Genomic DNA, 24471 nt, shown 5'->3' on the forward strand with positions numbered 1-24471 from the left:
AAAGGTTAGATTTTAAACAACAGGTGCCTGCTTTATCAATTCCAATTAACATTGTACCATGTACAACTTAGGCTTTTAAAATATTCTATCAACAAATTTCAGTTTGGTTATCTAATGGCAGCTGTACATACCTAAAATACTCCTTTAATTAATTGATTAGTATAATTAAAATGTCAAGTGGTTAATTAGGGAGTAAGGTGATAGTACTAGGCATGCGGTAATACATAACAGTGACTCTATATCCAATCAAAGGATCAAAATTTACTTTATTTAACAAAAAAAAAAAAACTTGTTTGGACGCAAACATGTAATTATTACAGGGTCTTAATTACTGTGAGAGGAAACCAGATTGTATCAGGAGAAAACCACATGGTCAGTTATATTGGACTTTTTGGTTTGTTTTTGTTTAATGTCCTATTAACAGCCAGGGTCATTTTAGGACGTGCCAGGTTTTGGAGGTGGAGGAAAGCCGGAGACTACCCGGAGAAAAACCACCGGCCTACGGTCAGTACCTGGCAACTGCCCCACGTAGGTTTCGAACTCGCAACCTAGAGGTGGAGGGCTTAAGTGTTAAAGTGTCGGGACACCTTTACCACTCAGCCACCGCGGCCCCTATACTGGACACCCAATACCTTGAATTCTGGTTACCTATATGTATATGGCTATAGGTAATTATATATAAAAGGCAAATGAATTACCACTATGTCACCAAACCACACCCTTCATTATATATACACGTAATTACCAGAGTAATAATTATAAATAATTAAATAAAAGACAATTCAGTGAATTACAGTCCTTGATGATTGGATGGGAAATTACATGACAAGAATGTACAGATAATGAATTTGTGTTGGAACTTAATTCTTCTCTCTTGTTTGACAGACCAAACTCGATCAAACTGAAGTTGTTGGTATTATATATGCAGGGCTCAAAGTGGATACTTTTAACAGGGCCTATTTGGCTTCCAAGTCATAAAATCTAGGTGCTAATTGGAAATGTTAGTCGCCCAGCCAAGGTAATCTTAACTTTAAATTTTTTTTTTTAATTCTTTAGTTCAGTGTAACATCTCTGTAACTTTTTCAATTGTGAAGATCATTTTAGAATTGACTGCAATCTTTGAAAAATTATCAGTGGCCATGCAGGCTCCTCATAGGTCAATAACTGGTCGTCAATGGTGAATTTAAGGAGCCATGGCCACTAAAATAGTTACCACTTTGGGCCCTGTAATGTGAATGAATTTAGAAATATTATCAACCTTTATAGTAAGCAATATCAGACGTTCAATGCAAATGAACCCCAAGTACTATCAGTTGAACACAATGCTAAACTAAGAATTTCCAGTGACAGCAGTCATATCAGGCCCAAACTTTTTTGATGTAGGTCAAAAGTCAAGATGTAGGTCAGAGTCACCTACTTTTGATATGTGATACACCACCCTGCCTAAGTCAACTCATGACCCAAGTATGTTCAAGTTCCAATGAGAAGTAGTGAAGCAGATATATAGATCAAGCCCGGACAAGATAATGTCAGAAAGACGGACGGATGCAACACAAAACTATGCCCAAACTACTGCATTATTTAAAATAATAAAAACAGTTCCATAAACTGCACAACTTGCACTATCAAATGATACCAACATTATTGTTTAAATGATTATTATCACTTAGAAACTAATAATTCGAAAAACAAAAATAACTTTCTACACAGGTAAAGCTTAAGCCTATCTCTGATCCAGTGGGGTGTCAACCATCTGACCATCACCCTGCTGGTCCAGTATGACACTTTACCTACAGTACACAGCCCAAATCACAATTAATAGCCCTTACAGTATATAATTTACCTGGCTAACAGGATTTACACTACTACACACATATATAGATATATATATATAGTGTCCTCAGGAACAGATGGGGGGACTTTTTTAAATGACATCCATCAGTGAAAATTCTTAAGAATTCCAAAATTACAGTTAGTTGCATCAGAGATCTATATGCCAGGGACATATAATATTATATGTCCCTGTATATACTAACTTAGTACTTTAGTATGAGGTACGGACAAAAGCCCCCCCGGACATTAGCCCCTAGGACAAAAGCCCCCCCGGACATTAGCCCCTTCACACTAATCAAAAAGTGGACAAAAGCCCCTTCATAAAAAAAATTATATTTATTTTTTTTATTTTTTATGTTTTTATTTATTCATTTTTTTTTTAAATTACAATATATGTTTTAGCAGTGGTTATATTAAGTGCTACATATATATGTAAGTGACTTCAGTCACCAGTGGCTTCTGCAATGTAAACAACTACTTGGACTGTTACATAAACAATAAGCTGTTACACAGGTGTTTGGTAGGTTTTTCATTGATTTTACTGTTACATAAACAATAAGCTGTTACACAGGTGTTTGGTAGGTTTTTCATTGATGTTGTATTCTCCTCGAAGGAAATATATCATTAATGGCTTCATGTGTATCAACAGTGAAATTTCTATGTTTGCACAGGTATAAATTGTTTTTATATTGTTTCTTTGATTTTAATCATTCCTAAAATTAAAATTACAACACAGAGCAACATGTTTGGTTAGGTACTTATTATGTTATAATTTGAGACACTGCAAATAGGGATCAAATGTTTATTGCTTTTGTAGGCATTTCTTTGATTATCAATATTTGCGGTATATTAGGAGGTCAGAAATTATGTGTAATCAGTAACAATTTGTTCAGCATGGAGATCATACGTACTGCCAAAGGTGGAGTGAAACTATGTGTAGATGGTTATATGTTTACGAAGAAAGGTACATTTCCTGAAATGTTCAGCTTACTTAATAATATAAAGTTTGAACAAATAAATTATGATGTTTAACCACAGACATATAATGCAGCTCTGACATTGAACCAAGGACCTTCATTTTCCACACAATTATTCTCCAAATTTCAGAGATAAAAACAGCAGTATATATACAGTTTTTGTTTTTCAGAAGTACAGATTTATATAAAGTATACCAGCTAAATTTATAATGAAGGGGCTTTTGTCCGGGGGGGCTAATGTCCGGGGGGGCTTTCGTCCGGAGGGGCATTTGTCCTAGGGGCTAATGTCCGGGGGGGCTAATGTCCGGTGGGGCTTTTGTCCTACACTCCTTTAGTATATAAGTCTCTGGTTGCATGAACTGTTTAATTTAATATTGGATGTTTGAAGGTGTTGGTCTGAATAAACTTTAACTTTGTTTTTCTTTTGGTGCTCTTTCCATCTCCTTCTGATCATGTCAGATGTCAATCTTATGGCATAACAAATATATTCTTCCCTATTAATTACCCCTATTTTTAAAATGGGAATCTTTCTCCAAAACCAGCCATCAATCGAACATCAATTGTCAGTGTTCAAGATCATGATCATGTAGACTGCTATGGCCACCAGCCCTAAATGTTTTTTGTTAGAATTGCTCCACTAAATTTAAATACTGGATTATCTCCCCCTTGACCTTTATTTCAATTTATAATTTTAATATTTTAGAGACAGGGAGCCAGTCCAGGTCGTATGGTGTACTCTTAATTGAGTGCATTATCAAACAAATTAATATATTATATCTCTGGGGTTGCTTATAGATGCTCAAGTGTTTAACGTATGGAGCACGTGCGACTACAAGGGAAATTACCTGTAGGATGGGAATCATTCAAGCTTTTGCAGCTTGAGACACTCACTGGGCATGCATACAGTGTCCACTTGTGGATTTATACCACCATCCCATCCCATGCTGTTCCTAATAATGCACATTTTTGTAGTGAAACAGTCGTTTCATGAACTTTCAGATTTAAATTAAAGGTGCTCTACATTGCTCAAATTACAGCAACAAGGACATAATTTCCTTGTTAATTGGGACTCGATCATCATGATGACCCACCCTGATGAAGGCCTAAGTCCTGCAGCTTTGCTTGGTCATCAAGCCAAGTATACGTAGTAGCATTGTAGCATTTAACTATAGGTAGTAGCATTGTAGCATTTAACTATAGGTAGTAGCATTGTAGCATTCAACTATAGGTAGTAGCATTGTAGCATTCAACTATAGGTAGTAGCATTGTAGCATTCAACTATAGGTAGTAGCATTGTAGCATTTAACTATAGGTAGTAGCATTGTAGCATTCAACTATAAATGTATTCTATATACAGTACCGAGTGTATAATTGATAAATGACTTATATATCTTTACTAATCTTTGGACTGAAAGGATGAATTTAAACATCATTAACTCATGATCAGGACCCCTGATGCTCCATAGAAAAGTATCCTGACAACATTCCGCACCTTTCCTGCCAGATTTGTCCTTCCTTTATATAATATGGTAATAAAAGTAATATCCGGTCCTTTATTACATTAGATATCTTAATTATATCATATATGCAAAAATTATCAGTGATCTGTGAAAAATAGGTTAATGAATGTCACAAATGATTGATAGCATTGTTAAAAGAAAAAGTCTTTAAATGACCACGATTTTACTTTGTATGCTTGTTTCTATGAATGAACAATTCCACATTCCTTGAAGCAAATAACTTTGTGACACCCTAAAACTGTGGAATAGATTGCTCTATTATTAATAGATGAAGAGTCTACTTTACACTTGTAGGGGTGTTTTAAGTTTAAATATCTTATTCAAAGTTGGTTACCTGTTATGTGTTTTGCATAATATGAAAGTATTCAGACCTCTTTCCTTAAAAATTCTAATAACATGTATTATACATTCAAAATTCCTTCATAAATTATGTTGATGTATTTTTTAACCTGTGGCGGCCGTGAGTGTCTGGCGGGGATGTTGTTTAACTATCTGTCTCACATGGCTGACTCTGTGGAACTCGGTCCTTTACATCATCTTGTCAGATTTATGAAGTCATTAAAATCACATCAAGATGATCTAACTATCTTGGTATAATATTTTCAACAGCTCTATATAAATATTATCAATAATATGACTTTATGGAATGTGGAAGAGGGATATCGTTTTATAGATTGGTTGAATTGGGTTGAACGACAGCGTGGTATATAAATTACTTGCATTTCATCTGAGGGTTCGATTACCTGATATTACACATGAAAACGTATGACCTCTTGAGGGGGGCATCAGTGCCTGACATTTTAGGTGCTTTTTCTCTGGTTACTGTTCTATGCAAGACTAAATCTTTTTTCTACTTTTTACTTTTTTCCTCTTTTCGTCTTACATTAATCTGATGACAAGGAAAAGGTTTATTTTTATGAAATCTAGGATAGATCTAAAAAGACCTTTCTGAGAAATAGAAATAACAAACTTAGACCATCAAAGCTTTCATATTCAGATTCAAAATTGAATTGGCACAACTAAGGACCATGGCCAGGAGCTAGTCCAAGGTACATGTGAAGTTTGAGACATATCCTTTCATTGATTTCTTTTCACAAATAGTGTAACTGTAAACTTCAATTGTCAAAATCTAAGATGGCCACCTGTCGGACATTTATATATATATACACCAGTGTGAAGTTTGAGAAATAGTTCTCTATGCAGTACCTTTTCAAGAAATGTCGCCGGGCCGTTTTGTTTTCCCGATCAGACTCAAATTTGAATGGGTGCAACTATTATATTTACTGCTACATATATATATACATGTGGATATTTATTTAACTTAAACCTTAATAAAGGGAGGTAATCTGAAAAGTAACTTATAAAAGTTTATTACCTCTACCTGTATAAGTTAAGCACCCCCAACTTTACTTCAGTACAAAACAAATGCGCAAATTACAAAAGTTTTTACGGTATATCATGTACAAAAAATGCAAATTACCAAATCATCATTTGCAGGTTACACAGAATGCAGAGACTCACATGTACAACACTTTGTACATTGATGTTTATAATTACATGTACCATGTTAATTATTGAGGGATATAACAATGATAAATTTTAATGATCATATTGACTAATTAAAATGAGTAAAATCCTATCACTCTGACTAACCTGAAATAAAATCAAGTACAAAACCTCTAGACCTCTATATGATTTATATGAATCTAGTTATTCTTATTACATAAAGATGTTTACATTGCAGAAAAATCTGCTGAAACTACCAAATGAAAATTCACCTACAAAATACTGTATTGCAAAATACACAAATTATAACAATAAACTACAACTTTTCATTATAATAATCTTGAAGATTAATAAAAAGTTTAATTTATATCCATACAGCAAATTATAATGTGACAGATTGATGCAGTACTCAGGTTTGACAATTTACATCAATCATGATAGCCCATGAAGATTCTTCCTCCTTCAGACAAATTTACACCTTCCAACACGGAGCCGTGACTTTGATATGACAGTTTAAGACAGATCCTCCTCCTACACCTTGTTATCATTCTCCGTAAATGATAAAATACCTTCTGCTTTTATCTCATCAATTATGTGTCACACAGATAGTAATATATTTCAATCTCCAGGTGTCTAACCCCCTAACAGATTATGTTTGCCAACCTGCAGGTATGATTTATATAAAATGTAGCTATATTTAGACAGGTATATATATATATATATAAATATAAGCCTTACAAACTTTATACATATGATAACATTTCATATGAACAGTACAAACAAATCTATGGCAGATTGTATGTACAGAGAAGTTATTACAGGATAGTGAAAAGTTCGAATTAATTCCATCTTATTATTAATGTGTCAACAAAATGGTACAGTCTAAACTTTTTTTTTAAATTTCATTATAATGAAGCCCTAACTTACGATATACAAAGATAATGTGTACATATATCTGCAGGTATGATTAATAGTTTATATAGCTGGTACATATATATATATGCAAAACCCAAACATATCTATACAGTATTTAAAAAACATTTCCGATTAACTATAAAATTACTATCTACCTATAAGGCAATTTATAATTTAAACTTCTGATTCAAGTATGGAAACAAACATTCTTTTTGTCTTGCCTTAAATTGCATATCTTATGTTATAGTAGAGTATAAGCATATAGTAGAGCTTATATAATTAGAAAATCTTGCACAAGTTTCCATATGTCAAATGACATCATATATTATTGTCATATGACCAGAATGTAAATTTCCACTTAAGCATCTAATTGCATGGGACTGTCTGCAATGCAAAATGTAAATATATATAACATATAAGCGTACTGACGGTATTGGACTTGTCCTCCACATGGATTTAACACACAACTACAACTTTAATTTCTGTGACAATGAATTGTCAACACAATTTATATGCCTGCTTTATTAGGTAGTTTAAGATGAAGTTTGGGACACATGTACTAGTAAAATAGTGAATCACAAAGAAGTTACATTTATTAAAGCACAAAGGAAACCATCCCACAACAATTATGTGAAATAATGGGGATTATTTGCTATGAGACAATGGTAGTCATTGAAACAGTTCCAACTCATCGTCACATGCTGCTGATGCAAACATGTGGTCGGTGACCGCGCACGTGTAGTGGTTTTGATGTATCGTGATGCGGATATGTACACTAAAGGGTCGTTCACTTTCACATGATCATACACAACATATAATTGATACAAACATACAACATTCTTCATAATATATCTCAATTTATAGACAGGATTCTTATTTTCTCAAGCATCAGGCCTAGATGGTTTTATAAAGATCTTAATATGTATCTTAGAAAGCAAATTAAAAAGATATACATTTATATCTATACTGATCAATGAAATTAATGAAGTGTAGCACTAGTCAACAGCTTAATTTAGAGAATTAGGCAATGACCACTGTTCAACAATCAATTTTACAGCTACATTACAGTGCATTTTTTTTTCTTCTGATCAGACACAAATGATATCTAAAAATTTTTAATTTTCGTATAGCACGATTTGCTCATTCTACAAGGCTTCAATCAGGTTTGTGTCTGTCTGTGTATCGAGCCCATAAGTCCCGATCTGGTCATTACATTTTCCCTCTCCTGTAACATGTTACTTAGGCACCCAATGTAACACTGGCTCAGGGTCTTGTGTATGTCGTCTGAGGGTCAAAAACTTTGTTGAAGGAGGGAGGAATGTAGCAGAAATGGATTGGGACTGAACGCCAGTGACCATGCATGCAGGTATAGTTCAATTGGTGTATAGAATTCTGTCAATGAGTTAGGAGGATTTGGGTTTGAGTCCCAGTCTGGTTGTTGAATTTTTCCTCTCTTGTTATATTATGATTAGCTAGGCACCCAATAAAATACAATGTATCCGGCTGGAACATGATATAGGGCCGGTCTTGAGTATGTCTACAGCACCAAAGACGGAGGGAGGATTTATGTGTCTGAACTGCACTGGGCTCAATGCCAATTGCCGTGCATGTATGTAGTTCAAATGGTATATACATAAAGTTCAGAGGTCCCGGGTTCAAGTCTCTGTCTGGTTGTTTAATTTTCACTCTCCTGTTATAGTTATATGCGGTACTATCGATACTCTTATTGATTCTACAAGTACATTTTATAATATATTATATCTGATGAAGGGAAGTAACTCTGGTAGATCAAATTGAGATTTGCTAAAATACATGCAATCTAATTAAAATCTAGATAGTCATTCTCACTACTGTTACATAAACATTTTATTCTAACAACATCCCATAAGGGCTCACCATCTGACCTTTGAGATATGTGTATTTCACTTTCAGGGCGAATTATCAATTTGTCAATGTCATCGAAGCAAACCATTTTACAGCATGCATCTGAAGCAAACCATTTCGGCACAGCATGTATATACTTGTAGCTATATGCTTTCTGGGACGAAATGACTTAAAACAAAATGACAGATTATGCAATCTATGTACTCCAGTCATGCTTATTCGGACAAATAAAATTCACTTCCATGATTCTGGAAGTAGTCATTTGATTGGCTAATCCATATGGTCACCTGACGTGACCCCTCATGGGATGTCGTTAGATGTTCATGTAACGTAGTGAGGATGACCATCTAGATTTTAATTAAATTGAAATACATGTTATAAAAAGTAAACATTCAACCCTTTCTGCTCAGATCACTGGAACTGAATATACTTATCACAGACTTGGACCACAAGTCTGGTATTATATATACATGTGAATGGTTATCAATACTTAGTAAAATGGAAGGAATAATTAATCAAATATGATATCAACTAAAAAAATCCAGCAAAGAAATAAATGTTGTGGATAATATGAGGTCTATACGTAGGTAGTTCAGGAAACAGAAATTAAATAGCATGACATGCATTCACGTTGGAAATTAAAGCTTCCTTGATGTGTATTAGAATGCAGTACATTTGCTAAGATTAATATACACACTAGGCCTGCTATGTACTTTAAACTTAAAATTATAGCCTAATATATTTATGTATTTCGTAGATATAACGATCATGCTTGAATGGTTTTATTACTATGTTAACATGACGACATTTTACAGAGACATAATCCATATTATAATAAATTCACCATGGTCATGGAATTTTAAATTCCAAATGAAAGCGGAATATCAATATTCACGAACTTTGACCTGAAATTTTAAAAAGATCTTATTCTCAATCTCAGTTCATATCCGTTTGGTGTGTAGATTCTAGTAAATAAAAGAGAATACTGCAATAAATGCTGGACCGGAAATGCTGGACCTGGCTTAGAGATGATTTGATTTTGTATCGAGGATTGGCTGTATCAGAGCATCAGCTGTTTTACAACCGGTTGCAAGCACCTGTTGGTCGCCATGCACAGAGACAGCCTCGTACATAGGCCTATATGACAGTTAATCAAATGCAACATACCAGCTTGAAATCTTTCCCAACTGTACTAGGTTGAAGGACTTCCGTGACGTCAATTGAAGCGGTTCTTTTATGTCTGTACCCCCTACAAACAGACAATAATGCTAAAAATTCTTCTATGACGTCATTATCGGACAATTTTGACAACATTAACCAGAGGAAGTCGACGCATTCATGGTGATACATAAGCGACAGAATAAGTGCGTGAATCTTTCTTGTTGGAATTGATTATCTTGCCAGCTTCGACATTGAACTTTTATCAATAAATAGTTAACAAATGTCCTTTGTAATAGAAAATTTAGTTCCATATCCATTATAGAAAGTTAAATGTAATTTTTATAATAACAATTGACACTGAACATTTTGTTAGCATTATATAATTTAAAAATACACCTGAAAGTTATAACGGCTCCATAGCTCAGTTGGTTAGAGCGCCAGTCTAGTAAACTGGAGGTCGAGGGTTCGACTCCCTCTGGAGCCTCTTTTGTATTTTTTTTTTAAATTTCACTTCAATTTTCTTACTTAGTCCGTTAGTGGACTGAACGTAATTGTAAGACAAACAATTAAATGCATATGGAATGGTAGATGTGATTTCCGATTTAGGCTGTTAAATATGAAATATATCAACTGTGCAGTATTCGTTATATTGTCAGGAAATATCGATGTAGCCAAATCGAAAATCAAACTACAATTTTGTATTAAATAGAGGTTTGAAGGGTAAATTCCAACTTATGTATCAAACCACAATAAGTAAAAACAAAAAATCACTTATTTTTATTAATTAACCAGTTCGTCGACACTTTCTTAATTAACGAGGCGAATAAGTGGTTTTTTTTGTGTTCTTGTTTTTCTTTTTCTTTATTTTGGTAAGGGAGGGGGGGGGGGGGGGGGGGGGGGGGGGGGAGAAATGTATAGATCCGTTACCATTCTGGATTTTTTTAAAAATTTAATTTAACATACACATGTATTTTATTCTATCATAAATATACAAAGGGATCGGGTCCAACTTATATAAAGCCCATTTCCCAAAAACAGTATACAACACAAATATTTACACAACATGACATTAGAATTTACATAATGTGATTTTATTTTTTGAAAATGTGAGTTTAAGAAGAGTAGAGATAGGGTGATAGTTAGGGAGAAATGGAAGGCGATAATGTAGAAGTCTCCTTTATTTCGATGTCTTTTACATATTTTGCAGAATCATAATTAGAAATTTTTTGACAAGAAAGTTATTAGTATTGTTTTAGACAAAGTGATCCTACTCGACTCAGCTGATATTTGTTAACATTACACTATTCCAAACTTTCAGCTGTTCAATGTTCATCATATCTCATGCCATGTTTTGCTTTTACCGTTGTCTTTCCTTTCCTTATGGTATATCTGTTTCGCAAATGCCATTTGAATCGAGAAAGATCAAAGACATTGTCCTTAGTTATATATCCATATATATTATTGAAGGGACATATTTCTGGAAAAAGCACATAATATTATCTTATGTAAGTCTAAATTAAATAAATTGCTTTACACGAAATCCATATTACCATCTTCTGGTCGTGGATTTAACTCTATTCAGAGATGCCATTGTGGCATTTTCGTTGTAACGGACTGCAACGAAAAGGCATGTTTGTAGTTCTCAGAACATTTTCACACAATGTGGAACGTGCAATTTTATACTCAAATGTCATTGTGTTTTCATCTCGTATTCTTTGAACTAAACAAACCAAATCTTCTGCATTGGCATATACAATCTCTCTCTCACATTGTTTTTTTTTTTTTTCATTTTTTTACATATGATATTATTTATTTTGAAGGAATGAAATTACAATTTTTTCCCTTCAAAACTCAAAAGCTTATCGAATTTTTGGCAATTGTTTTTCACAAAAAAATAGCGTAACATGTATGTTTGCGGACACGATGGGGATATTATTAATTATTTCCAAAGAAATGCTTCTTGGGCCTGTTTACAAATTAAAACCGAGATTTTGTTGTAAGGGAGATAACTCAAATTAATGTCCGCTACTCGGTAGCGACCTGATGCTTATTGTTGTGGCCAGTTTGACCAGGAAATAAGAACAAGCTATATTTGAACGCGACAATACATATCGAAAGCGAGGCGATATCAATAAATTAGCAAACAGATATTACAGTGATTGTACTCAATATATCCCCCCCCACCCCCCCCACCCCCCGCCAAAAAAAAAAACTAACACCCCAAAACAAACAAACAAACAAAAAATAAACAACGCATTTTAATCTCTCTCTCTTTCTCTCAATAATAGTGTATATTCTAGCGTCATCTCTTGCATGTATAATTGATTAATATCTGGAATGGGTTTAGTATACTTTTGAAAACTTGTGCCCAATCCATCAGTGTATATATATTAAATATGCAAACAAAATATGTTTAAATCAAAATGCTAAGTAAATTAGATCATTTCCCGCGTTACTTCATTCCTAGTGTACTATTGATGATTTCCTGTATTCGTACAATAAATCTGTTTTTACAATCATTATTTTCTTGTATTGAATGTTAGATAAGAAATTACTATTGAACACATAAAAGTAAATTGAGGTTAAGGGTCCGATTGTCATGCATACGAATTAATAACCATGATAATTTTATTTTTTTTTTTTTTTTTTTTTTGTAGATGGTGGTTATGTAACGTGGTTTTGTATCATACTGATCTGAATAATATCAGTAATCATTAGATATAGCTTATACTTACTAGTTAATAAATGTGGTGTAGTCTAATAGTGCTGTAGACAGTTGTGTCTTGTATTTAACAGTCTGAGTTATCATCTAAATACTCGCCCCCGGTAAATATTAATGTCTAAGTATATAGACAAGACGTTATAACTATGGCGGATTTGTCACGTCTAAAATCTTAATTGTTTCTGGGTGAAGTGTTCTTCTCATCACTATCTGAAATATTTATCTAGGTCGTTATATCAATTTCCCTCACACTCCGATTGATTTTTCAATCTTTTCAATCACTGCATGCAGGATTCTGATTTGCCTATTGTTAGATTATATACTATAGATACCTGTTCCCGTGTTATCCGCACACGTCTGAGTGTTTTACACAATCGTTTTAAATGTGGTAATAAATTACCGGACAGTCTGATCACGGTTATAATTGCGATAAACTGTATTAGGGCATTCCTTCATTCGGACATCAGAAACATGCACAATTTCTATTCATGAAATCTATGTCCGAACGATGATTATATGAGTGTTTGTGTCTACATGTAAAGAAATTAACGCCAAAATGTGCAGAAAAAGGCGTATCGTATACAAATATCACATGTCTTTGTGGTAATTAGTGATACTTCGGGTCGAATGAAAAATGTTCAGGACTTAATACTCGATTAATCTTGAGAGTAAAACTGCCGTACTCATGGAAAGATTAAACATTTTACTACTTGAAAAAACCCATATTTTCCAGAAGTTTAATTCTGACGACCTAAACTTTATTCAAACGAAGGAAAGCCCCTTTAAACCAATATCGATTTTCTGATTTCACTTTTAGATTTAATAGTTTTGGCTTCTACCATCGGTGTCAGTTATACATCTAACGAGTACTAAACATGTATATTATGTACCATATTGTATTGTAGCAGGGATACGAATATTTTCCACCACTATCCAAAACTTGCCAAATTACTTAAATTAAATGAGCGCTTATCCCTCACCTCTTTTATTTGAACGTTTCTTTAGTTTCCTAACCTCCCTTTATGATTTCGACCTTTTTAGCCCCTACCATCACTGACGGGTCGAAGAAGGACTTAACAGCTGTATAATGCAGTTTTGTATGTACATGCTGTATGTTGTATATCACAGAATGGATGTATGAATGCGTTAATCACTAGTGTGTCTTTTTATACAATACCTTATCATTCAGTAAAAAATAAAGATTTTGTTGTATCAAACACTCAAAGATATAATGTGGATTCTTTTAACGCAAAGTTAGATGGCGGAGAGGAATTGTATTCATGTTGTCTGCTGTGATCGATTGCCATAAACAGTGTATTATTTAAACGATTCAATGATGGGCCCATATTTATAATGTCAATGAAATCAATGTTTTATGAGATAGTGTTCATAAGTAAATAATTAACATATAGACTATTCAATAACAGCTAGACATGTTACCTATAGTAAATAGTTAATTATTCAAGATTTCAGATATAAAACTTTAATTACCTAGAACAGTAAATTGTAGTGTTTATCTAAATAAAAACCCTTTTAACATATTAAAAGTAATCACAATTATTATATCATGACTGTTGGCATTAATTATCTGGTCAATGGACCGTAAAACAGTATTTAGGAGAGCGGTAAAGCCTTCACATATACACCAACTCAGATGTCTGTACCCCTTGATGTGCCTCATATACCGCTGACCTAAATTCTTTCGAGACGTCTCTAGACTGACCCTTCCATCAGAACGTTCCGTTCCAGACGTTCTGGATCATTCACGATTTACCAGGACGTTCTAGATACACGAGATGATTCCTGAAAATATCGGCGAAGGGTATATAACCATGGCGAGTACAAGTTGTGGTCAGAATCAGAAAAGTGATCAGTCCTACACGGAAGTAGCAGAGAGAAGATATTATATCTGTGTGCAGTATACATACACAGCGTCAGGACATTATAGTAAACAGTACATATTCTACTTTCGATTTGACACTTGAATACCGACATGGCGAACACACGTAAAGCTCCAGCTATTGGAATAGATCTTAGGTACGACATATTCCTGTGTCGGAGTATTTCAACACGGGAAGGTGGAAATAATTGCCAACGATCAGGGTAACAGGACCACGCCTAGTTATGTGGCTTTTACAGACACGGAGAGACTGATTGGTGACGCAGCTAAGGGTCAAGTAGCTTTGAACCCACAGAATACAGTGTTTGATGCAAAGCGATTAATTGGGCGTAAATACGACGACCAGAATGTCCAATCGGACATGAAGCATTGGTCATTTAAGATCGTCAACAACGCAGGTAAACCAAAGATTCAGGTGGATTCCAATGGCACCACAAAACAGTTCACACCGGAGGAGATTAGTTCCATGGTACTTACTAAAATGAAGGAGACGGCTGAAGCCTTTCTGGGTCAAAAGGTCAAGGATGCTGTGATCACTGTGCCGGCCTACTTTAATGACTCTCAGAGACAGGCGACAAAGGATGCTGGGATGATCGCCGGACTTAACGTCCTCAGAATCGTCAACGAACCTACCGCTGCTGCTCTGGCCTATGGGCTGGACAAGAATATGAAAGGAGAGAAAAATGTCCTCATCTTTGATCTCGGCGGAGGAACATTTGATGTGTCCATTCTAACTATCGACGAGGGGTCAATTTTCGAAGTGAGATCTACTGCTGGTGACACACACTTAGGTGGGGAGGATTTCGACAACAGGATAGTCAATCATTTTGTGCAAGAGTTCAAACGGAAATATGGTAAAGACTTGAGTCAAAACACCAGGGCATTGAGGAGACTACGTACTGCATGTGAACGTGCAAAGAGGACTCTGTCGAGCAGCAGTGAAGCAAGCGTTGAAATCGATTCTCTGTTTGAGGGTATAGACTTTTACAGTAAGCTCACGAGAGCCAGATTTGAGGATTTGTGTGCCGACCTATTCCGTTCTACTCTAGAACCAGTGGAAAAGGCACTTCGCGACGCCAAAATGGACAAATCCAAAATTCACGAGATCGTGTTGGTTGGTGGATCTACACGTATACCAAAGATCCAAAAAATGCTGGAAGATTTCATGAACGGAAAACAGCTCAACAAGTCCATCAATCCTGACGAGGCAGTGGCGTACGGTGCTGCAGTTCAGGCCGCTGTGCTCAATGGCGACAGTAGTGACGTCATAAAGGACGTTCTTCTAGTGGACGTGGCCCCTCTGTCCCTCGGAATAGAAACAGCGGGAGGTGTGATGACGAAGCTGATCGAAAGGAATACTAGAATTCCAACCAAAACCTCACAGACATTTACCACGTATTCTGATAACCAGCCAGGCGTCAGTATCCAAGTGTTCGAGGGAGAGCGAGTTATGACCAAGGACAATAACCAACTAGGAAGGTTTGAACTAAATGGTATCCCTCCAGCACCACGAGGTGTTCCACAGATCGAGGTCCAATTTGACATTGACGCTAATGGGATACTCAATGTGTCGGCCGAGGACAAAAGTACGGGGAAATCCAACAAAATCACCATCACCAACGACAAGGGACGTCTGAGTAAAGAGGACATTGAGAAAATGGTAGCCGACGCGGAAAAATACAAAGATGAGGACGAGAAACAAAGGAAAAGAGTTTCCGCAAGGAATGAGCTCGAGAACTATATTTTCAGTGTCAAACAGGCCATGGAAAATGTTGGAGACAAACTATCGTCAGAGGAAAAATCAGCTGTCAGTCAGGGATGTGATGATAATCTGAAGTGGTTGGACAGTAACACAATGGCTGATTTGGAGGAATACGAATATAAACTAAAGGAATTCCAGAAACTGTGTTCACCTATAATGACCAAACTCCACGGAGGTTCCCCACAGGGTAATACCAGAGGGGGACCTCATGGGAACTGTGGTCAGGAGACACGTGACGGGACAAGTACAGGCCCTACAGTGGAGGAAGTGTACTAAGGAATCGGTCATTAACTGTCAATTTTATAGTTACATGGATATTACATATTTATATAAGCTCGAGTAGAGATTTACGTAAAACTTTGAAATTGAAATATGTTGTATTTATGTACATGCATTGATATTTTTTGCTCAGAGATTTTTGTTTTGTTTACTTTGTTGATTTATTATTTTGATATACAATTCCGTGCACACATATTGTGCTTCTGTGCCAAGATTTGCTATGTCATTAAGTTTTAGTTGTCGCCTTTTATTTTTATGCTGTTATCAATAAAATGAGATAAATAAGATAAAAATGTGGATCTGTGTTTTATTATTGATAATACCCAATTTGGAATATGGTTTCAGCCTCGCGGCAAAACACTAGGCTATTTTGTGTAAAGTCATATAGCTGTGGTCAACATACATTAGGTGTAATTTAAAGACAGGATTGCATGAAGTGTTGGAATCTTAATCTATGTATGCTATGCAACATGTATATAACATGTTTATAACTTTCCGGTGATGAACATCTATAGATGTATTCTATTTCAAAAGAAAAGTTAAAATCAATTTAAAACCTGTATCGTCGTAACGATAGAAAAACACCGTAATACATATAGCTGTGGTGTGGTAACCACCGCAATACACCGTAATACATATAGCTGTGATGTGGTAACTATGGTAATATACCGCCATACATATAGCTGTGGCGTGGTAACCACGGTAATACACCGTCATACATACAGCTGTGGTGTGGTTACCACGGTAATACACCGTCATACATACAGCTGTGGTGTGGTAACCACGGTAATACACCGTCATACATACAGCTGTGGTGTGGTAACCACGGTAATACACCGTAATACATGTAGCTGTGATGTGGTAACCACAGTAATACACCGTAATATATGTAGCTGTGATGTGGTAACCACGGTAATACACAGTCATACATACAGCTGTGGTGTGGTAACCACAGTAATACACAGTCATACATACAGCTGTGATATGGTAACCACGGTAATACACAGTCATACATACAGCTGTGATATGGTAACCACGGTAATACACAGTCATACATACAGCTGTGATATGGTAACCACGGTAATACACAGTCATACATACAGCTGTGATATGGTAACCACGGTAATACACAGTCATACATACAGCTGTGATGTGGTAACCACGGTAATACACAGTCATACATACAGCTGTGGTGTGGTAACCACGGTAATACACCGTAATCAACATCAACAAGGTAAGGAACGTTTGTGAAAGCGGGACCTGGTTACATATATCCTTACACGGAACGTGGGGCGGTTACCCTGCCAAGGATTCTTATACAAACCTGTTTTAATTACCATGGCGGAAAATAGTTTCTCCAGGGACGTATACATTGTATACCCTACATAACTTTTTCGATAGTGATTTAATAGAAATTCCTATTTATGATACTAGTAGATAAAAGTTCAAATATAAACTCACCCAGTAATGTTGTTCATCCCAATAATTTCCGACTCATTTAGACGTGTCTCCCGGCGGAATCCATTCTTCCGGCGGCATCCCGTGGCGGTGTATACATTCATAGCGATATATGTTCGTAAATCTTTGTTGGATTTCTTTAAATTAAACTCGGTGATGTAGTATAATTGATAAGACGTGTCTCCTAGATTACCACGACACCGGATATCATAATTACTTTTAATACTGGGTTTATTATGAATTAAAAATTCCGGTTATATATATGGAACTTATGTACATCCCTTGTCTCTTTAATTGGAATTACCTCCGTCACGAAAAAGCATTTGACACTTCTAGGAAAATTTGTCAAATGTGATTTTCCGCTACAACGGTAGCTAGAAAAAGCGCAGTCGGTCGAATTCATATGCACAATAATGTGCATGTCTGTCGGCAAAACCCCATATACAACCTTATCATTTAGCTTTGTAGTACGATTCCACAAGCACCTCTGAATTAAGTTCCACGCTAGGAAAAAAATACAACCAGGAACGTGTTGCTCATTAATTTTTCCTTGGGACACAGATTTTACTAATACGATATTTCTTCGCATATCATTTCAGTCAATCAGTGTAATAAAAAAAACGCATGTAACTTAATTTTACTTTGAACGTACGAAGGGGAGTAACTCGTCTTAATCAAGTCCCTTTGAAATATGAAAGAATCATCTTCAGCAAACAGATAGCTTCCTACAACATAATGTATCACATTATATGCACGGACCATATCACAGGGGCTTGCCACGTTCCCATGACCCAAAATGAAAAATGAACCCCAGGGTCCGACCCCAATCTAAATAAAATTAGACTTGTAATTTCCGCTCCTCTACGATACTCCACGATACACTGTAGTGTATCGTAGAGTAACGTAGAGGAGTGGAAATTACAAGTCTTATTTTGATTAGATTGGGTCCGACCCCTTGATCACGTGTTATTGACGTGGCAAGCCTTTGTGGTTCATATAGAACCAACTGGAGCACAGGGACATGGCAAATTATTATAAACCGTAGGCTATGAATTCGTGCCAGGACCATTTGCAGTGACTGCACAGTGTGAATTAAGCGATAGGGATTATACGCTGGACTTAAGGTTTATGAACGAAGTGTTATTGCCAAAATACAATAACACTAGTATTCCTTAGGTCTCTGTGGATAGAACTGGGAAACACGGACAAAACATGATATTATACAATTATAACCGTTTGATAAGGTCGATACCTGACCATAGAAACGAAATCCGAGGTAAATATCATTGCATGTTGATAGAACCGTGTATCAATTGGAATCAAAATGTTGTGATTGTTTAGTTAATCAATGAATACACGTTAGTGTTAAACTGATTGAGACTAAAGCGTATTTATGAAATATTTGTTATGATATCTTGAAACACCAAATAATCAAAACAGTAGTCTTAAATTCAGTACACAATAATTCATACGTAATTTAAATTACTTCCAAAATGTACCGTTAATGCTTGCATTTATATGTTGCAATTGCCTGCAAGATATTGGACATAGTTTGGAAAACAGATTTTTACCATTTTTACGCGGCATGTCAATGACTTTTTATTAGGGACTTAACAAATAAACTTGAAAATAAGGAGTGTGAAATTATAATTTTATATTAATATCATAAGCAGAGCTGCGATATCTGGGCAGTCACGATATTTGATAGTTAGAGTTATGACATATTACGAACTCGGAAAGACGAAGAGACACGACGTTGGTGAAATGTAATCAGACCGTGCTGTTCTTGGTAGCATTCCATGTTCTAGACAAACAGACAAGCATGGGTAGTGTGTGAGTGACTTTCAACCTTTTATCGAAGTACAGGAGAGGAACTAATATAAGCTTATAGTTTGTTTCCCAATACTACTGATAGATGTAATTTTTTGTGTGATGAAATGTGTATTTCATGAAACAGGACGTTTAATAGCACACGGAAACTTCATTACGACAACATTTTTTATCAATAATAAATCCAGGAGCATCCGGCTATAAGGCAATGAGCCAGTATGTAACAAAACAATACTTTAACGGAGACACCTGTCGGCCTTTTCATTATCTTTGCTATAGGCCTACCTGAGGCACATTATTCATGCATGAACAATCAAGGGAGGTAACCCAATTTTATGATCATGAAAATATTGCAATCTTGTGAATACAGGCAGACTACTAAGCTAATGCAAGTTAAATCAAAAGTGTGCTTCTCATAAACAACTAAACAAAATACAGCCCATAAATATCAGAGCGCTGCTCGTAAACAAACAAATGTTTGTCTTCAACAGAGTCAAATGTTGTTCGTAAACAAATTGCAAAAAGCGCAGTTTGTAAACAGATTAGCAGTCATCGCCAGACACGATCTGGTTAAGACTCTGTGTGGGCAGCGATTTATTAGACAATGTCTGCAAAATAGCTTCTAGTTTGCGATATCTTGGTATTGTGTTATGCGAGAAAAAAACAATTTCCATATCAACAAACACACACTCACAAATAATAAAGTACTTTATTTATGTATTTATTCATTTTTTTACTTTTATTAGATCAGATTGCTCGCATTTGTGGTTGACAAGAACAAGAACTCTTCTAGGTAATAATTTATGACGTAGATTACACGTGCAGTTAATATCACAGTGGTGACGTCATACTATTGTTCATGACGTCATATTCTGGGCGGCCAGGAATGACTCTTTTTTCATCTTTTTCTGGAGACGTCAGATATATTGATACATATGGACTGTCGGTCTATTCTTCATTTCCATATATAGTCAAATGATAAAATATCTGCCATCGCTAACTTAGCCGGACATGAACATGTATATTTATCAATCCTCATATTTTTATTTTGGCATTCGCTTTGCGTCGGTTAATATCACAATTTTAGCGTTAATTAATATCCACATTAAGTAATGCTTCACCTATTTTGACTTGGTTCATCATATTGAAGTTTAATAAATCTATTACGAAAGAAATTTTCCTGGATTTTAACATAAAATTATACATTTGTCCTTTATCTAGGCTTCAGAAATTCCAAAATATTCCGATATATATTGTATATATATATTGTCGTGGAAGGTAGCTTTACCGAATTATATTCAGAAAATATTTTCGAAAGTAAATTATCTTCAAATTTAATCAACGAATGAATGTATGAAACTTCCCTTTAGCTTTTCGAAAGCATCATTGGCTCCAGGACAATTCTATGGGAAATTAAATGCATTTGATATTATGCAAGTTGACTGACTTTCGCAGAGTATTACTTAAATGGAAAGTCAGAGGTCAACATGCAGGTATGAGATACAATCAATAAATAGCATTGCAAGCGGTCATGTATAAGTCCTTTGTACGTAAGTGTAACTAGATGACACTAGATTGCCTTTCTTGTGTGACGTCACGTCCTGGCACTTTTCTTTACGGACGTGTGCGCTGGTAGATACGAGGTTCGACCTGCTATGTGAAGCCGCCCGTCTTTGGTTCAGTAACTCGTTTCGGCGCCTGTTGCTTTCCTCGATCGCTCTCATTCTCGCCTCGTGACGTTGGTGCTTCAAAATGGCAATTTCCTCTCTTCGTAGTCTTGCGAGAGCATGTCGCTCTTCTCGCGTGGCAGCCGAAATACCTGTATAATTGTACCAAAACATTACGATGTGTACTTTCATGAATGCCATCGACCAACAAAACGTAACTTCCATATTTCCGAAATTGACCAAATATGATCTATTGGCGGCAAATAATTGTACCGCTTCTCTTGTCATTTTCATTTCATTTGAATTTTGATTTTGTTGTTTCGTTAAGTCTATTTCATTAAGGTGGTATTTATTGGAAGATTTTTCCCTCATCTTAAACGTGTGCGACGGAATAACCAACATGCAAATGCAATGGCATTAAGTACGATTTACACAAATGCCTTTTATGTATGCTCAAATTAGATAAATAATGTAAAGTACCCAAATTGGATTTTTTTTCCAAGTTCATAAACAGTGATGCCGCTATCTGAAGGATGGGGGACTAAAAGCAGAGAGTCTGTGGCGAATATGGAAATACAACTGAGTTTTCAAAATGTAAAATACCCGATCGACTTTTTTGGGTCTATGGTGTTATGCATTGAAGTCGAAACTTAAAGGGGTTCTTTACAATGTAAACAATGAAATCTTACCTCTGTGGTTCATGGTTTCGTTTTGTAATATCTCTGCCATTAGCTTTCTTTCATCGTCGTCATATAGATCGCTAACCACTTTGTTTACGATACGTGGCCGATTGAGAAGTCTTACCGGAGGTGGTGGCAATGGTTTCTTCTCCTCAAATCCGACATAATACGCGATCCCTCCTTCCTTCTTATTGCCATCAACCCCCGTTTGAATCTCCTCCCCCGTGACCTTTTCCCTGATTTCCATCGCCGACATTCTGCCTTGAAGAAACGAAATTTCATATTCTTTTTCTTGTTCTTCGTTCTCTTCAAGCTCTTTACCTACTTTGTTTCCCATATTGTCGTTGTAGATGAAGGCCAAAAACGGGGTGCGCTTTGATTTCAACATGTGGCAAATAAATCGAAAAACCTGTTGACGTCACACACACGTCTTTCCGAAATGACGTCATAGATAAACAAGGGGAGATAACCACAAAAGGTTTATATTTATGTGATGCGTAACTCTTGCGTACAGTTAGGCCTACATAATTGTAAAAGCTTGCTCTTTCACATTTTAAATAAAATCCTTCTTTCTTTATTGCAGTTAACTTGTTGTTTGATCGAGACAGAACTAATAAATGATTTTGTAAAACATGCTCTTCAGGTTGGTAAGGATAGCTATATAAAAGGTTATCTAACACAGCCAATAAAGTTATTGCTAGTGACGTTTCGATACCTGCTTTGTTATTTTCCTCAGATGTATATGGCCAGTATAGCGCATGTACTCTATGGTTGTAAGAGTGTACGAGATGGTAACAAATATGTGTCCGAGATGGTAACAATAAGTGTGTACGAGATGGTAACAATAAGTGTGTTCGAGATGGTAACAATAAGTGTGTATGAGATGGTAACAATGAGTGTGTACGAGATGATAACAATAAGTGTGTACGAGATGGTAACAATACGTGTGTATGAGATGATAACAATAAGTGTGTTCGAGATGGTAACAATAAGTGTGTACGAGATGGTAACAATGAGTGTGTACGAGATGATAACAATAAGTGTGTTCGAGATGGTAACAATAAGTGTGTACGAGATGGTAACAATGAGTGTGTACGAGATGATAACAATAAGTGTGTACGAGATGGTAACAATGAGTGTGTACGAGATGATAACAATAAGTGTGTTCGAGATGGTAACAATAAGTGTGTACGAGATGGTAACAATAAGTGTGTACGAGATGGTAACAATAAGTGTGTACGAGATGGTAACAATAAGTGTGTTCGAGATGGTAACAATAAGTGTGTATGAGATGGTAACAATGAGTGTGTACGAGATGATAACAATAAGTGTGTACGAGATGGTAACAATACGTGTATACGGGAAGGTAATAATTGCCGACAAGCAACACGCAAAGTGGCTTTACTTCCAAGGAAGTCGTCTCGGTATCTATATTGTTTAGTACCTGGTTTGATTTGAACGTATTTTATTGTTTAGACACGATTGGATTGGGCATAACTTTTTAACAACTTATAAAAGCCCTATCCACAAACATATATTACAGGATTGTAATAGCGAAACAGTATACTCATAATGGTTATAAAAAAGAACAGCAAAGAAGTAAGATGAATATTGCTACATTAGGATACACTACAAATTTGTGTTCATAAACGGTGTACAAAATATGCATTTTTAGTTAGACTTAATTAAAAACTAATGCATGGCACATTCTAGTTACACATCCAATACACTTCATTTAGCCTGGTCATAGATATGTATGATATTTAGAAAGATTAAATTATTGATAAAATTGACATTTTTGTAAGAAACATTTATGAAGTAAGAGGAATATGAAGTATTGAAAATAGATAAATAAATATTATTAGAATAAATAAATAAATAAATAAATAAATAAAATGTATAAACACATCAGATTAACCGGTCGACAATGTTATTGAATTGTAACTAGGCACGAATCCCATAAACGGAATAGCCTGAAAATACGTACTAATTCCCACATTAGTTTTTAGTATGTCAGTTTCATTAGTATTCATTAAAGATTGGAATTAATTTCATTGTTCTCGTACAGAAGTCATCTCCTAAGTAAGAATTTCCGGTCTCTATCATATAGCTGTTCAGGACAATTTTCAAATTCTAAGGCAGTTTCCTTATCCTAAAACACACTGACTCAGAAGAATGAAAAAAGTCGCTTTTTCACTTTTGAATGTACTGGTTGTTTAAAATGTGTTTGACTGATAACGTTAACCATTCTGTTCTTATACTTGTAGTACCTTGTATTGTCTATGTAACTTAAACCTCATTCATTAAAACGCTTCTTATATATGTCAGCAAGGGGCTGTTATAACCATATTTAATATTTCTACTATGTAAGGCGTTG

General features: G+C 35.5%; 2 protein-coding genes, 1 non-coding gene and 1 pseudogene across 3 annotated transcripts in view; 2 read left to right on the top strand and 2 right to left on the bottom strand.

Moving 5' to 3' along the window:
• LOC117341988 (angiomotin-like) overlaps positions 1-9923 on the bottom strand; it is a 35363-nt gene extending 25440 nt beyond the window's left edge. Inside the window, exon 1 of the mRNA XM_033903920.1 lies at positions 9803-9923. The gene's annotated coding sequence lies outside the window, so the exon portion shown is untranslated. The remainder of the gene's footprint in view (positions 1-9802) is intronic.
• Positions 9924-10206: 283 nt separating this feature from the next.
• Trnat-agu lies at positions 10207-10280 on the top strand. The gene has a single exon. It is a non-coding gene; the product is annotated as a tRNA-Thr (tRNA).
• A 3996-nt stretch (positions 10281-14276) lies between these two features.
• LOC117342675 lies at positions 14277-16747 on the top strand (annotated as a pseudogene).
• A 3700-nt stretch (positions 16748-20447) lies between these two features.
• Positions 20448-22535, bottom strand: LOC117343033. Its single transcript, XM_033905358.1, has 2 exons — positions 22104-22535; positions 20448-21566 (listed from the first exon to the last, which is right to left on the bottom strand). Exons 1-2 carry the CDS (start codon positions 22480-22482, stop codon positions 21277-21279), a joined length of 669 nt encoding a protein of 222 aa, XP_033761249.1. The 5' UTR covers positions 22483-22535; the 3' UTR covers positions 20448-21276.
• Positions 22536-24471: the final 1936 nt, after the last annotated feature.

Source organism: Pecten maximus, chromosome 14 (assembly GCF_902652985.1).
Source record: "Pecten maximus chromosome 14, xPecMax1.1, whole genome shotgun sequence".
Lineage (NCBI taxonomy): Eukaryota > Metazoa > Mollusca > Bivalvia > Pectinida > Pectinidae > Pecten > Pecten maximus.

Bases quoted from the DNA above. Each gene is read 5' to 3' on its own strand.
- LOC117343033 (XM_033905358.1), bottom strand. From the start codon at position 22,482: ATGTTGAAATCAAAGCGCACCCCGTTTTTGGCCTTCATCTACAACGAC. The intron at 21,567-22,103 runs GTAAGATTTCAT...ACAATTATACAG, and splicing joins CGAAACCATGAACCACAGAG to GTATTTCGGCTGCCACGCGA.